General features: G+C 42.4%; 1 protein-coding gene across 3 annotated transcripts in view; it reads right to left on the bottom strand.

Annotated features, from left to right (window-relative positions):
* CACNA1H (calcium voltage-gated channel subunit alpha1 H) overlaps window positions 1-14,193 on the bottom strand; it is a 417,435-nt gene that overhangs the window by 146,111 nt on the left and 257,131 nt on the right. For all 3 annotated transcript variants that reach the window (XM_075565791.1, XM_075565793.1, XM_075565792.1), the window contains exons 5-6: window positions 13,132-13,229; window positions 5,184-5,343 (exon numbers count right to left, since the gene is read on the bottom strand). In XM_075565791.1, coding sequence (XP_075421906.1) covers window positions 5,184-5,343; window positions 13,132-13,229 — 258 coding nt within the window. The remainder of the gene's footprint in view (window positions 1-5,183; window positions 5,344-13,131; window positions 13,230-14,193) is intronic.

Below are 14,193 nucleotides of genomic sequence, written 5' to 3'. Positions count from 1 at the left end.
AGAACGGGTGTCGCATGGCAAGAACGGGTGTCGCATGGCAAGAACGGGTGTCGCATGGCAAGAACGGGTCTGGTCAGTTAATAACCTGGCTGCAGCATTCTGCAGTAAATCAAGGTGGCGCAGCTCTGCTTCCGGACGTCCCAGGTAGAGTGCATTGCAGTAGTTCAGGCGTGAGGACACAAAGGCATGGACAAGTGTGGTAAGATCCTCAGTCTGGGGGGTATCAAGTGCTTAATCCTGGCTATGTTCCCCAGGTGAAAGAATGTGGATTTGATCACGACTGACACGTGATGTTTAAGTATCAAGCCACAATCAAGGACAACACCAAGATGCTGCACACAGTCAGAGTTTAGCAGCTGATCCCCTGTCTTAAACCCAGATGGTTTGCCTAGCTGCAATCTTGTTGTCATCAGACACTAAACACCCACCACAAGCACCCCTGTCTTATCAAGAGTAAACTTAAACCAAGTGGCACTCATCCACTCTAGGAGCTCAGCTAGATATCTATTGAAGACTGATAATGGGTCCTTAGTACCGGGTGCAAAGGACAAGTAGATTTGACTTAATCTGCATAGCAGTGATAACCCAGACTATGTCTGATAATGTCAACCAGTAAAAACAACATAGCAGATAAGATAGAACCATGTGGCGCTTCACATGACAGGGGCACTGGTGAAGATGAGTATACTCCTGAAGTGCCTCTCTGTGACCTGCCAGTGAGAACAGATTTGAACCAGCTAAAAACTGTGCAACCCAGTCCACAGAAAGTCTTCAAGTGCTCCAGTAAAATCCCATGGTCCACAGTATAAAATGCTTCAGAGAGATTTTGGAGGATTAAGATTAAACAGTCACCTCTGTCTCTCACCAACAGAAGATCATTAAACACCCTAACTGGAGCTGTTTCAGTACAATGTCATCTTTTCAATGCTGAATGGGTCATAAATATCATGGGTTAACACATTTCCAGTTGGTTTGCAACCACTCTTTGAATACCCTTCCCTAGGATAGGAAGGTTTTATATTGGCCTGTAATTAGTCATGCAGTCTGGGTCTAAGAGAGACTTTTTAAGAAGAGTTCAAATGCCTCCTTCAGTGGTTCTGGGAATACCCCCATCTGGAAAGAGCACCAGACTATTTGGGCAAATACTGGGCCAGTTACAGCCACATACTCTATAACAAGGTGTGTTGGGCCTGGATCCAAATCACAGGTAGTGGGGGAAACCCCGTAATAGTTTGCATAATATCTTCAACCTCAAGATGGTCAAAGCTAGTCCATGAAGCCAGAGAACCCGCGTTCACATGCCTGGAACCCAAACACTCAGACAGCATTGTTGGAAGTCCGGCCAGAATGGAGGACACTCTATCAGAGAAGAAGAGAGCAAACTCATCACAACGTGACTGGGAAAAGGCTACACCAGATTGCACACATGCTGGTCAGCAAAGCCTCTCCATGGTGTGGAAGAGCTGAGCCGGCCTATTGTCCACTCCCACATTCTACTGTGACAGAAACGTTGACTTCATGCAAGTGATTGTGCACTGGTGTTTCCACCATGCGCCATGCAAAACCTCTGCCAGGACTGTTCAAGAATGTAGCTCCTCTTCTTCATTCTCTAAGAGTATTATAGAAAAGAGACGCGTGGTGGTGGGAGGTGAGGGGGTTGTACTGTATACTGTACGAACATGAGCGATAGTGTCTGTTACAGCCGTGTTACCTCTATTAACATTTCTCTGCCAGTTTGAATGTTTATTAGTTATAATGATTCACCGCCCAGCAGAAGTTAGGTGATGAGCAGATTCCAAAGTGGCAGGGGTTAATTAGCTTGAACAAAATTCTGACTGGTGGACCCGTTGAAGGGTCCCGAAAAAAGTTTATTGTATTATTATATCAAAATGGGAAAAATATTGGAGGGTTTCCCAATGTATACGTTCCTGCATGTCTTGAGTTGACATACAGTACAAGCAGTGCGGATGAAAGATATTGCATGGATCAGTGCATTCAGCAATATAGGTTGACTAGTGGGACTCCACAATTAACATGACCACATAATGTTGTGTGTGGGGCATCTTACATAAAGAGACTTCCATAGTCACAAGGTGCTGGATTACCAAACTTTAAGTGACAGGCCATTTAAGTGACAGGCCGTTCCTTGTCCAGTCACTATTTGTGCTTCAGCACAGGTGGCTAAGTCGAAAACTGCACCACCTGTGCTGAAGCAGGGATATCCTGAAAACATGACTTGTTGGTGGTCCTTGAGGACTGGAGTTGCTCACCCCTGGTCTAAATTGTAATGGCTCAGTCAAAGAGTCTGCTTCAGCACAGGTGGCTCAATCAGTGGCTCAGTCGATTGAGCCACCTGTGCTGAAGCAGGGATATTCTGACCTGTTGGTGACCCTTGAGGACTACAGATGCCCACCCCTGCATTAGATGGTGGAGGGGAGGGAAGCCTAAATACAGTATGTGTCCAAGGACAGAGCCAGCCTGTTCAGGAGTTGAAATCTCCAGGTAAAAGCCTCTATATCTGTGTGAGCAGGTGGCAGGCTTAGCTCATCCCAGCAGATACATCAAAAAGATACAACTAATGGATTCAATATGACCACACACAAGGCTAGATGATCCCATATCCATTTCCTGTCCGATATACTCAGCCTTGGCTCACTGATCTCTCTATCTATCTGCCTGATGTGCAGGAGACATTGAACGCTGCTCCCCATCTCTCCTCTGCTACACAGCGGTGCGCAAGAGAGTATATCTGCATTTAAATAACACACTTTAGCTCAGAGCCCTGACCTTTCCCAAATGTTTTCGGAGCATGAAAGGAAGGGGCAGAATTTAAATGACTTCTTTATTCTCGAAGTTTGCAGGAGGCCAAAGTCAAGGAGCCCGACAATTTGCAACACGCTTGTTTGGAAACAGAGAAGAATAGATGAAGTATGAGGAGATACTGTATTATAGTCGCAGAATGTCAGTCATTATTGCAATATCCCGCAGTAACTGCTTCCCAGTGCACTGCAAACCCCTATAGAAGTGAAGAGGTTAATTCAGTTTCTTAGATCGGATGTAGATTTTTATAGCCCTAAACAAAGAAAATAAATTATGCAGAATATGATACATCCTACTATAATATGAGCATCATTTTTGTTGCCCAATGCACTTTATGCAACACTGAGTATCTAGAGAAATTGTATCATTGGTTCTGGGGAGGGGGGGGGGGGGGGGCTACAAGTATATTGTAAGCTCCATGGGACACTTTCCTAGCAGACAAATTACAGTTTAACATTTTCAAAATATATCTCAGATAAATGTAAATAATATAAAATGAAATAATAAGTAAAATATATATATATATATATATTGGGTTGCAGACCTGTCTAAGAAATGCAAATGAATATACAGGAATATTTACAGTTGCTTTATGCTTTACTGTGGAGGGTTTTAGTCACTTTTTTTACCCACCATAACCTTAATAAATGTGGTGATTACCTACTCTTTGAGCAAATGTCAGCAACCAACCTCACACTGATGAGACCCATCAAGGTTGAAACATGTCTGTGAGTGGGTTTACTGGCTTTGCATCTCCCAAGCCCTTGCTTAAAAGCTGTGTCTAAAGCAGCATGCATTGGCTATGGGTTGCTCATGTAATGTGAGCATGAGATAAAAGGTGGCACTGTGTGCTCATTTGCATGTCATTTCCCAGAATTCCTTGCTGCAGTGGAAGTGCTGTGTGCTGGGTGATAATGGTGAAAGACAGGGTTGCAGACCTGGCTCAGACATGCAAATATATATATGTTAAGCCTATAGATTAATAACTGTTCTTTTCTTGTAAAAATACTAAACAGCCATAATATAATAATAAAATACGGGACACTGTTCATTTGGAAACACAGGCCTTGTCTTCTGTTTGTATGAATTATAGAAGGCACTGGGTGAAGTTACTCCTTAGCCATCTCCTAACAAAGCAGTGGGCAATACAATGTGTGTTGTGGTCCCACATGCTTTGGTAACTGAGCCCCTATTCTCTGTGTATGAGGAGTGTTTTAATTGGATATATATGTGTTTCTACTGTGGTGCCAATGGGGAATATTTAATATACCCTCCAATTCAAGTCAATGGTGGGTTTCTGCGGATCGCATTGGATGATACTGACTAAGCCCCTCTTCTAACTGGGATTCCTTGGTTTCTGTGTTGGATGAAATTAACCCTTGCTCTTCTTTGATTGCTTCATTTGAACACTAGGATGCGAGATACAGAACATGTATACTGAGTACAGTATGCATTGTCGCTGTTGAGAGTATTTCACTTGATGTCCTAATGAAGGTGGCTTTGACCCCTGAAACATTGATACAGTACATGTCCCATAAAGTATATAGGGTTGAGAGGTTTCCAGCACGCAGCGGTGAGAGACAGTGTTTATCTCCGCTCCCGAATCCACACAGTGTTGCAGAGGGTGGGCACTGTGCAGATTGAGTTAAGTTGGGTCCATATCAGTAACACTTGACGTGCCTCCTGTCTGGAATACGCTGCTGGTGCCAGTGTATGCATTCCTGGGATTTTAGATTGCTTTCCAATACGTGACCTTTTGACATCTCAAAAAGAGCCTCTTGAGATCTCCAAATCTTCTCTGAGAGACTCAGAACCTACAATATCTATCTGACCTTTTGAACATCGGTTGTTCCAGTGACGTATCACCGACAGTGACTGTCCCACTAAGACACGCCACAGTGACTCCTTGTATAAGGCATGGCTAATAACAAACACACTCTTTTCAAATCATCTGCTCCAATTCCTAATGGTCTTTTATCAGAGTGCTAGTTGAAGATGGATTAGCTTCGTCATTACTTTGGTTTGAAGTGGATTAATGATAATGATTAATCTTTAACAGACCTTTTTTTTGTGCAACAGCTGAAGGTGAACATGTGTTATTTATGTATTATCTTAAGTGCCTGGTGCAAGCTCCCTGACATGAATTGTATTTGATCTGGAAGTGACCCCTTAGTTATTACCTTCTGTAACCTCTCTGCTGTCAGTGTCAGTGTGTGATACATTGTTGTATTTGCTTTTGTATCAACCACTTTATCTCACGATATTTTGCATCCCACACTGGGGAGTATTTTTTGCACATATAATACTAATAAAAATAATACAAATAATTATAATTATAATAGCCATTATTGTACTGTACTCACATTGCAAAATTGTGGTCCAGGAAACACCTGTTTCTGAGCAGCCCGGCCCAAAGCTGGACGCCAACGATCCCAAAGATGAAAAACACAAAGAAACACAGGAGAAGGACATTGCCTAACATAGGCAGAGTATCTAACAGCAAGGTCACCAGTATTCTCATACCTGTGGGGAAGAGGAGATGGGGTTACAGTTAATGGTAGTGTAACTATACCCTCCCAAAAAACATAATACCCTTGTTTTGGATCCATAATTATGGTGTTCCCCATAGAACCATCATAGAAGCAAACTGGGTGTGTCATGTGATTCTTATCTACAGTCCAATTCTGTCTCTCTTTATTAGCCTCCAAATGCCACATCTATGTTGCAGATGACACGATACAGCATGAATACACTTTTCATTCATCTTACTTTATACAATGGTACTTGGTGGCAAACACAGGAAAATACTTTTCTGTATAGACAACATGGTCTCAATGAAAGAGAAAAGAAGGTTTCTAATAGACGTGTGGGACATTATACCATTTCTGTAGGTAGAGGAGAATATTTCCAAGCTCTCACAGTTCCATTTGTTCCTTTGTGCACACAGCTGAAGGATCATTCTTTTTGATCACTGTCCTTACAAAGTGTAACTGCTGGGGCAATGCTTTATGTGAAATAGCAGTCCATCAAGACACTAAAAACATGGCCATTTCCATTTGGAGCACCGTGAACGCATGTGATGCAATTGTATAACCGATACAGCTGAAGGAGAGGAATCGGTGGTCATGGAAAAGAAATAGCACAAAATGATCACAGTGGTAATGTGATATACTCATTACCATGGTTATATGCAGAGTGCACTTCTGCCCACAACCTTATTACGCAACTGTATTTAAGCAATTACCGTTAGCATGGAAAATAGTCCTCATCCACTTTGTCAGACTTCATTAGGATGGTACCCAAACCAACTGGGGAAACATACGTTTCCATGGAGATTTGTGACATCCAAGTGATCTCATCACGGTAACAAGTGACTATAAACCAGGTGACACCCCTGTCAGAAAAGCCTGGAAAGCCTTATTTGATTGTAGCTGAAGGTGTCTGCTTTCTCCTTGTCACCAGGGTAGTGCTGCCCCCCACCATTTACTGACTGAGCATTAAATAACTGAAGAACAGAATTGAGACAATGTGACACTTGCCAGGACTCAGGAGCCATGTAAACCATTATGCATGCTTCGTTTCAGCATTTTACGGCCAGAGTGAACACAGGCAGTGATGCACTGGTAGCAAAATCCCTTTCATTACCAACACAACACTGTTACACTTGGTGATTTTCAGAACCGTCAGCGTCACCTTCTCCTTTAATAAGGGGGTTACTAGCTACTCCTGACGTTATAGAATTCCAGATGTTCTGCATCCAATTATCACATAACTAGGAGGTTCTCAATTGCAGTCCTCGAGACCCCCCAACAGGTCAGGTTTAAAGGATATTCCAGCGTCAGCACAGGTGGCTCAATCGACTGAGCCACCTGTGCTGAAGCAGGGATATCCTGAAAACATAACCTGTTGGTGGCCCTTGAGGACGGCAGTTGGCCGCCCCTGTTCTGCACAGCAATCTTTGTGCTGTTGGCTTATCTTTTTGGCATGTATTTGAAAGCCTAGAGTATATACTAGGTATATACCCCTTTGGTGCCAGAGAGGCACGGAAGCGCTGTAACACCCTCTTCACCATTTTAACAGCTGTTTTATTATTTGATATATATTTTTAGAGCCTCTTCAAACTTCCACAAGCACAGGAGCAAATAGCCTACACATGAGGCTTTTAATGCCAAAGTCACAGTGACCAGCATTGTTCGAGGGTTCACAAAAAAGATCTTTTAAAGGTAAAATACAAATAATATATTTACTCTGCCATCTCACTCATGGTCTTACCTTGTGCTTTTTATGGTTCAATAAAGGGTGCACTGACCTTAATTACTAGAAAAATACATTGCCATGTGCTCGGTGGCCATATTAAAGTCACATTGAACAGCATGTACATTATCAAGAAGTATGACCTACTGTATGTGGGTTTATATTTCAGTCCAAGACGCAGCTGTGTCATGGATGGGCTGTCACAGGGTTAGGATTGTGAAAATCTGAGTCCAGACATGTGTGGTGATGGGTTTGGATTCACATTCCAATGCTAAGTTATCCAAGCTGTGCTATACAGCAGGATGGAGCCTCAGGGAATCCCTAGGTAAGGGAACGAGCGAATGTTTAGAGCAGGCAAAAAATAAAGGGCAAACCATGCACGTGGTATGTACTCCTGTGGCTGCTGTAACAGGGACTTATCACTGTTTGAGAGAAACTACCTCTAAATCCAGCAATGTGCTGGCTGATTGCACACAGGCAATCAACCAGACTCCACCTGACTGATTAGGCCTTTTAGAAAAGCCTGATGAGAAACAGGAGAGATATTCCTTAGCTCACAATTGGGCTGACAGAAGGAGACCAGAGAAGCCTGCACACAACGACTGTCTTGAGCACAAAGGCTGTGCTGAGATCCAGACACCTATATTTCCTGGACATAGGACCCAGGAACCTGCCAGAGACTGACATGGAGGGCCACCTGCTTAAGGTACTTCCTGAGACTTTGGGGCGATAGGCTGGTAATGGGAATATCCCTCCAGTCCAGCAGATAGGGGCTGGGGAAGTAAGTTAGCCCTTATAAAGGGGTAGTGGTTTGTTATTTTGTTGTTTTAGTATGTTTTGTCTGGATAAAGGAACAGGCTCAATAAAGCCAAGATATAATTTCAGCCAAATCGGTCTTCATTATATGTACCTCTGCACACATCTCTTACACTGCTATATTAATTAGGTTCAGCACCTATTGTGGCACCTGTATGTTGAACATTTACACATACATACCGTAGGTTGAAGGTTTCAAGTATGCACTTTATCACACTATTTCTTGTTCCCCCATTTCAGTGTAGGTCGCAATAACTTTTCATGAATATGATGGTTTCTTCACAGATTAAATTAAAGTGTACAGTGCTTCCCAAACCTCACAGGTCTCTTCTTCACGTATCCAGAGCTTCCCAAACTTCACAGGTCTCTTCCTCACGTATTCAGAGCTTTCCTAACCTCACAGTTCTCTTCTTCACATGTACAGAGCTTCCCAAACGTCACTGGTCTCTTCTTTAAGGGTACACACACATGATACCTGGGAGGTTTGAAACGCTTCATATGTTACAGTAAACACACAATGCTTTGCATCCTGGGAGAGAAAGTAACCCAGTGCTAAAAACATGGCGGATATTTACGAAAGTCCCTTTATCTGCAAATGCTTTAGCTAGCAAACATTAGATTATAAATCTTTCTGGGCAAGGATGTGCCTGCGGCTTCTCTATGCACTCTCAGTGCTCTATATATGTTTGATATTAGTATTACGTCTAATTGTTTACACTCACTGAGAGTTGTTACTGTAGCACTGAGAGTTGTTACTGTAACACAGAGTTGTTACTGTAGCCCTGAGAGTTGTTACTGTAGCACTGAGAGTTGTTACTGTAGCACTGAGAGTTGTTACTGTAGCACTGAGAATTGTTACTGTAGCCCTGAGAGTTGTTACTGTAGCATTGAGAGTTGTTACTGTAGCACTGAGAGTTGTTACTGTAGCCCTGAGAGTTGTTACTGTAGCGCTGAGAGTTGTTACTGTAGCCCTGAGAGTTGTTACTGTAGCATTGAGAGTTGTTACTGTAGCCCTGAGAGTTGGAATCCAGCAGTTCAGAGCTTTGTCCTTATTTCCTGTGGGATCATTATGTAAAAAGTTTCAACAGCTGACCTGTAACACTCACCATGAAAACCCCTGAACATCTGTCCATTACTGACCAGCATCCTCCAAATATGATTTAAGACAAGCGAGGATGAAATTAGCATATCACACGAGAACCGTCCTGCATAAGCCCTGAACCATTTCAACCTGCAGATCTACTTTTCTAATTGGTTTGAGGAAATGTGCAGCTGATGCCTCTTCAATGTTGCGTCAGGAAACAACTTCTCAGTATTGTATAGAACAGGGGTAGCCAACTCCAGTCCTCAAGAGCTGCCAACAGGTCAGGTTTTCAGGATATCCCTGCTTCAGCACAGTGGCTCGATCAGTGGCTCACTCCAAGACAGTCAAAAACACAAAGGGAGGCCAACGATCAACTAGATCACTGAACTAATAGATCAGCGTAATGAATACCTTATGGGGGTTAATGGTGGGTTCACACTGTGAACTGGGGTAATAGCAGAGAAACAAAGATAGAAAGCACACAAGGTGCCCTCAAAAGAGTCCACTTTGTTGCACACCACCACAATAAAATAAAATATAACTTTTACTAAAGAGGATTACATCAAACATATATCACTGTATTAGGGTATGAACCGTGATTAAAAAGTATATATAGCGTAAAGACGGCGTAGCCAGCAGAGCTTCTTCATTTAAACTGGTTGTAATGATACCGGGGTAAGAAGCAGTGAACTAGATGGACGGTATTTCATAAATACCCTCACAATAGGCGATATTGTGGCATAAGTGGCCTGCATTACTAGCAATATATCCAACATAGTGATGCATAGGTCGCATATTAACCTGTAGTAATAGCCAGATGTAATCACGTAATAGTGGAGTCTAACCACTGAGGGAAATATAATTACTAATGCAGCAATGAGGAGAAACTACCATATTGGATGTTTAACAGGCGATTCCTCATATATAATTATATATTATAAGTGAGGTCAGCAGCATAGATGGTATAGTCAAAGCAGCACTAGACTGGTGGCAATCACAGCTCAGTATATAATAATAATATAGTCACTGCTGAGGAAGTGTATCATGTACCTATTATGCCAATTAAATTGGTAGTTAGTAATAAGACAGCCAGACACAAGCAGGCTGCCAATTGCAATGGTACAGAGATTCAAATAGCAAGCTGAACTGACTAAATAACCCTCTAAATATCTCAACTAAGAAGAGGTAGCTGCCAAATTCAACTAAAACAGACCCATAGAGGTGTCCGATGATGTAATTAACGTGCCCGAAGCACGTTTCCCTCCAACTATGGTGCTTCGTCAGGGAAAATTTGCATGGAGCTCAGCAAACGCGATATTTAAGGGAAAGGGGTTGCCATGGTCCCGGATACACAATGCGCACTGCGCATGCGTGGAATAACATAGTGAGTAAAGACAGGCATGCGCAACCTGATAGAAATACTCATAGATTATACATTGCGCATGTGCAGCCTGATAGGCCAATGCGATCAGTACATAAAGCAATGCGCATGAACCGGGATATAGACATTTGCCACAATGATACACAACGCATGCGTGGCTTCCAGGACAAAAGGGTCTTTGTATTCAGTGCATGCGTAGCCTATAGTTGTCATGGTCAACAATGCTGTGCATAGCGCATGCGAGAAGAGACATAATAAATAAATGGTCATGTATTGCGCATGCGCGAACAGATGGAAAAGTATGTTTAGTACGCATGATACACTTCCTCAGCAGTGACTTTATTATTATTATCATATACTGAGCTGTGATTGCCACCAGTCTAGTGCTGCTTTGACTATACCATCTATGCTGCTTACCTCACTTATAATATATAATTATATATGCGGAATCGCCTGTTAAACATCCAATACGGGGGTTTCTCCTCATTGGTGAATTAGTAATTATATTTCCCTCAGTGGTTAGACTCCACTATTACGTGATTACATCTGGCTATTACTGCAGGTTAATATGCGACCTATGCATCACTATGTTGGATATATTGCTAGTAATGCAGGCCACTTATGCCACAATATCGCCTATTGTGAGGGTATTTATGAAATACCGTCCATCTAGTTCACTGCTTCTTACCCCGGTATCATTTCAACCAGTTTAAATGAAGAAGCTCTGCTGGCTACGCCGTCTTTACGCTATATATACTTTTTAATCACGGTTCATACCCTAATACAGTGATATATGTTTGATGTAATCCTCTTTAATTTAAGTTATATTTTATTTTATTGTGGTGGTGTGCAACAAAGTGGACTCTTTTGATGGCACCTTGTGTGCTTCCTATCTTTGTTTCTCTGATCACTCGAAGAGCTTGCTTCAGCACAGGTGGCTCAATCAGTGGCTCAGTCGAAGATTGAGCCACTTGTGCTGAAGCAGGGATATCCTTAAAACCTGACCTGTTGGGGGGGGGGTCTTGAGGACTGGCGTTAAGAACCCCTGCTCTTCGCCCTTCTCACGTCCAAACGTGCGGAAAAGGCTTTTTTAGAAGCGGTTTCATTCTGCGTCTGCTAATCCGAGCGGGATGACCAAACTCCCATTTTATGACAGCTAGCTGAATTCTAATAGTTCTGTTCAGTGCAAAAGGCTAAACCACTTCAAACAACTCGCACTCGTTTCTTCTCACCACCTCTCAGAGAGCGAGATACTGCAGGTGTTACGAGATCCATGCAGAGCCTGAAGTAGGGTGTTTCAGCAAGTAGGTGTCAGTTTCAGCCAGGGAAGGGGCAACTCCAGTCCTCAAGGGCCACCAACAGGTCAGGTTTTCAGGATATCCCAGCTTCAGCACAGGTGGTGCAGTCAAAGACTGAGCCATTGATTGAGCCACCGGTGTTGGAGCAGGGATATCCTTAAAACCTGGTGGTGGCCCTTGAGGACTGGAGTTGGCCACTCCTGCTCTAGAGGGAGTTAGCGCCACCTTCAGGGTATTCTGTTTCAAAAGCCAATACAATCCGAGCGGGTTGGCTGTGTAACCGTGTGGTTTGTTACGGTTTGTAGATGTGATTTAAAGGATGTTATTTGATATACGAATACGGATTTTTGGCTAGATTTAATCCACAATTTATGACCATGTACAACAGTGCAATTTCACAAGGACAAACTTGCAGCTACTAGAATATGCCCCTATGTATCTACCATCGAAACAGCCCACACGATTGGATTCCTCATGTCTAACCCTAAAACTATAAATGCGATGAAGTATGTTGAGATCAAAGGGACTTATTATGCTGTTTCACCAGTACCATTCTATTTAAAAAAAGGACCAGGCTGTATGGGGGAGGTTTGCAGTAACAGTGATTATGGTAAAATAAGGTAGACGTAGGGCTTTTTTTCTCGGGGCACGCCCTATCCTCACCTTTTTATAAATGGCTACTGTGTAAGCTATAAACACAGTAGCCGCCTGCGCATGTGCGAGCCCTCACGCATGAGCAGACGGCTACTGTGTTAATGGTTTACAAAGGGCTGACATTAGCGCATGCGCAGGTGGCTACTGTGTCAATGGCTTACACAGGGCTGAAATTAGCGCAGCCGTATAATGTGTTAATGGCTTAAACAGGGCTGAAATTAGCATATGCGCAGGCGACTACTGTGTTAATGGCTTACACAGGACTGAAAGGAGCGCATGCGTTGTTAATGGCTTACACAGCAGCCGTCTGCGCATGCGTGAGCTCAGTATCCCCACCTTTTGTCACAGAAAAAAAGCACTGGGAAGACGAATTTAAAACTAAATGTGAACATGGCCAATTTTGTTTCCAATGGGATAATACGACATCCTGAATTTGAGCATGTTCAATCGTGGCTTCTAAATAAAAACACATTTGCAATTCAAAACCAATCAATATCAATTCACATCCAACTGACCCTGGCAGGAACTGAACCTACATGTCTGTATATACAAAGTGTATTACCTGGTATGCCACCCTTCTTCCATTGCAATGTCCTAAATCCCAAATTATAATCTCAGTCCAGTTATCAAAAAGAGTCACAATTATGTTTGCAAGACATTATAACAGGAACAGAAGAAAGTGCCCTTGTAACAGTTCAATTTACATTTGTAGTATTCTCCATTGGATCAACACAACACAGGTGGAGAGAAGAGCAGAGTTGAAGATGCAGGCACCACTGCAGGTAAACAGAACACATGTGGCCATACAAGAGTGTGCTACTTACTTGGAACCCTATTAATGGCTCTGAGTGGCCTTAAAACCCGGACAGTACGGATGGCAGACAGGCTGACATTGTGTCCATCAAGGGAATATTCCAGCATCCTACGGGGAAAACAAAACATGGATACACACATCACTCATTGTGATTCAGGATCTCGAGCGACAAAGGGTCATTGAGGTCTTTCCTAACCTGGGAGATGCCTGACCTAGGGAGGACCCTGGAGACTTACAAAAGAGACTCAAAGTGACAAAAGGGACATGGAAGGACACGGAATGATTTAATTATTAGGAATTATTATTATATTACACATTCAATTATTAGGAATGGGACTGGAAACCCCACTGGGAGAGTTTTCCTACCAGGATCCTTTATTTAACACCAAATTATTTATTGTCATTTGGATAAAAATAACATATAGTTATAGCTCCGACTTCTTTGTTCCTACAAAAATATCACTGGAAACACACGCACGCACACAATGTGTGTGTGTGTGTTTATGTGTGTATATATATATATATATATATATATATATATATATATAATATTGAGTATGCAACTCAGCAATCAAGCTATTGAGGTTATTTTCTGCCTTGGCTTCTCTCAGTGAAGTTTTTCGCCTCTTTATATATTTTCTGAAGAATGCTGATGATTTCCTCTTCTTGATTTGTTCTTTTTAAAACGTGAGGAACGGCTTTTTATGGGATCACTTTGTCCACATTTTTGTTTGTGCTGTTTTTATAGTAACGAGGCGAGAAAACTCTTGTCAAGATTGTTTCTTATTAACACCAGTTAATAATAGTCCTTAATCCCTGCGGTTCCAACGGGACCAGCCACAAATTCCATAGAATTGGCAGCGAAACTCTCGGAGAGACCACTTAATGAATACTATTGATGTCGTTTCACAAATCACCTTTATTTACACATTTTCTTCCTCCTCCATAAAATGTCTTGAAGAAACAGCATATATACATTTTTTGTGGTCTCTTAAATGGCTGAATGGTGGATTTTTTAAGAGTCTGATTACTTAGCAGACATCTATCATTGTTAAGTAAACATAGATAATCG

This window comes from Ascaphus truei, chromosome 11, assembly GCF_040206685.1.
Source record: "Ascaphus truei isolate aAscTru1 chromosome 11, aAscTru1.hap1, whole genome shotgun sequence".
Taxonomy (NCBI): Eukaryota; Metazoa; Chordata; class Amphibia; order Anura; family Ascaphidae; genus Ascaphus; species Ascaphus truei.
The sequence above is the reverse complement of the archived record's forward strand: the minus strand, read 5'-3'. Positions and strand labels throughout refer to the sequence as shown.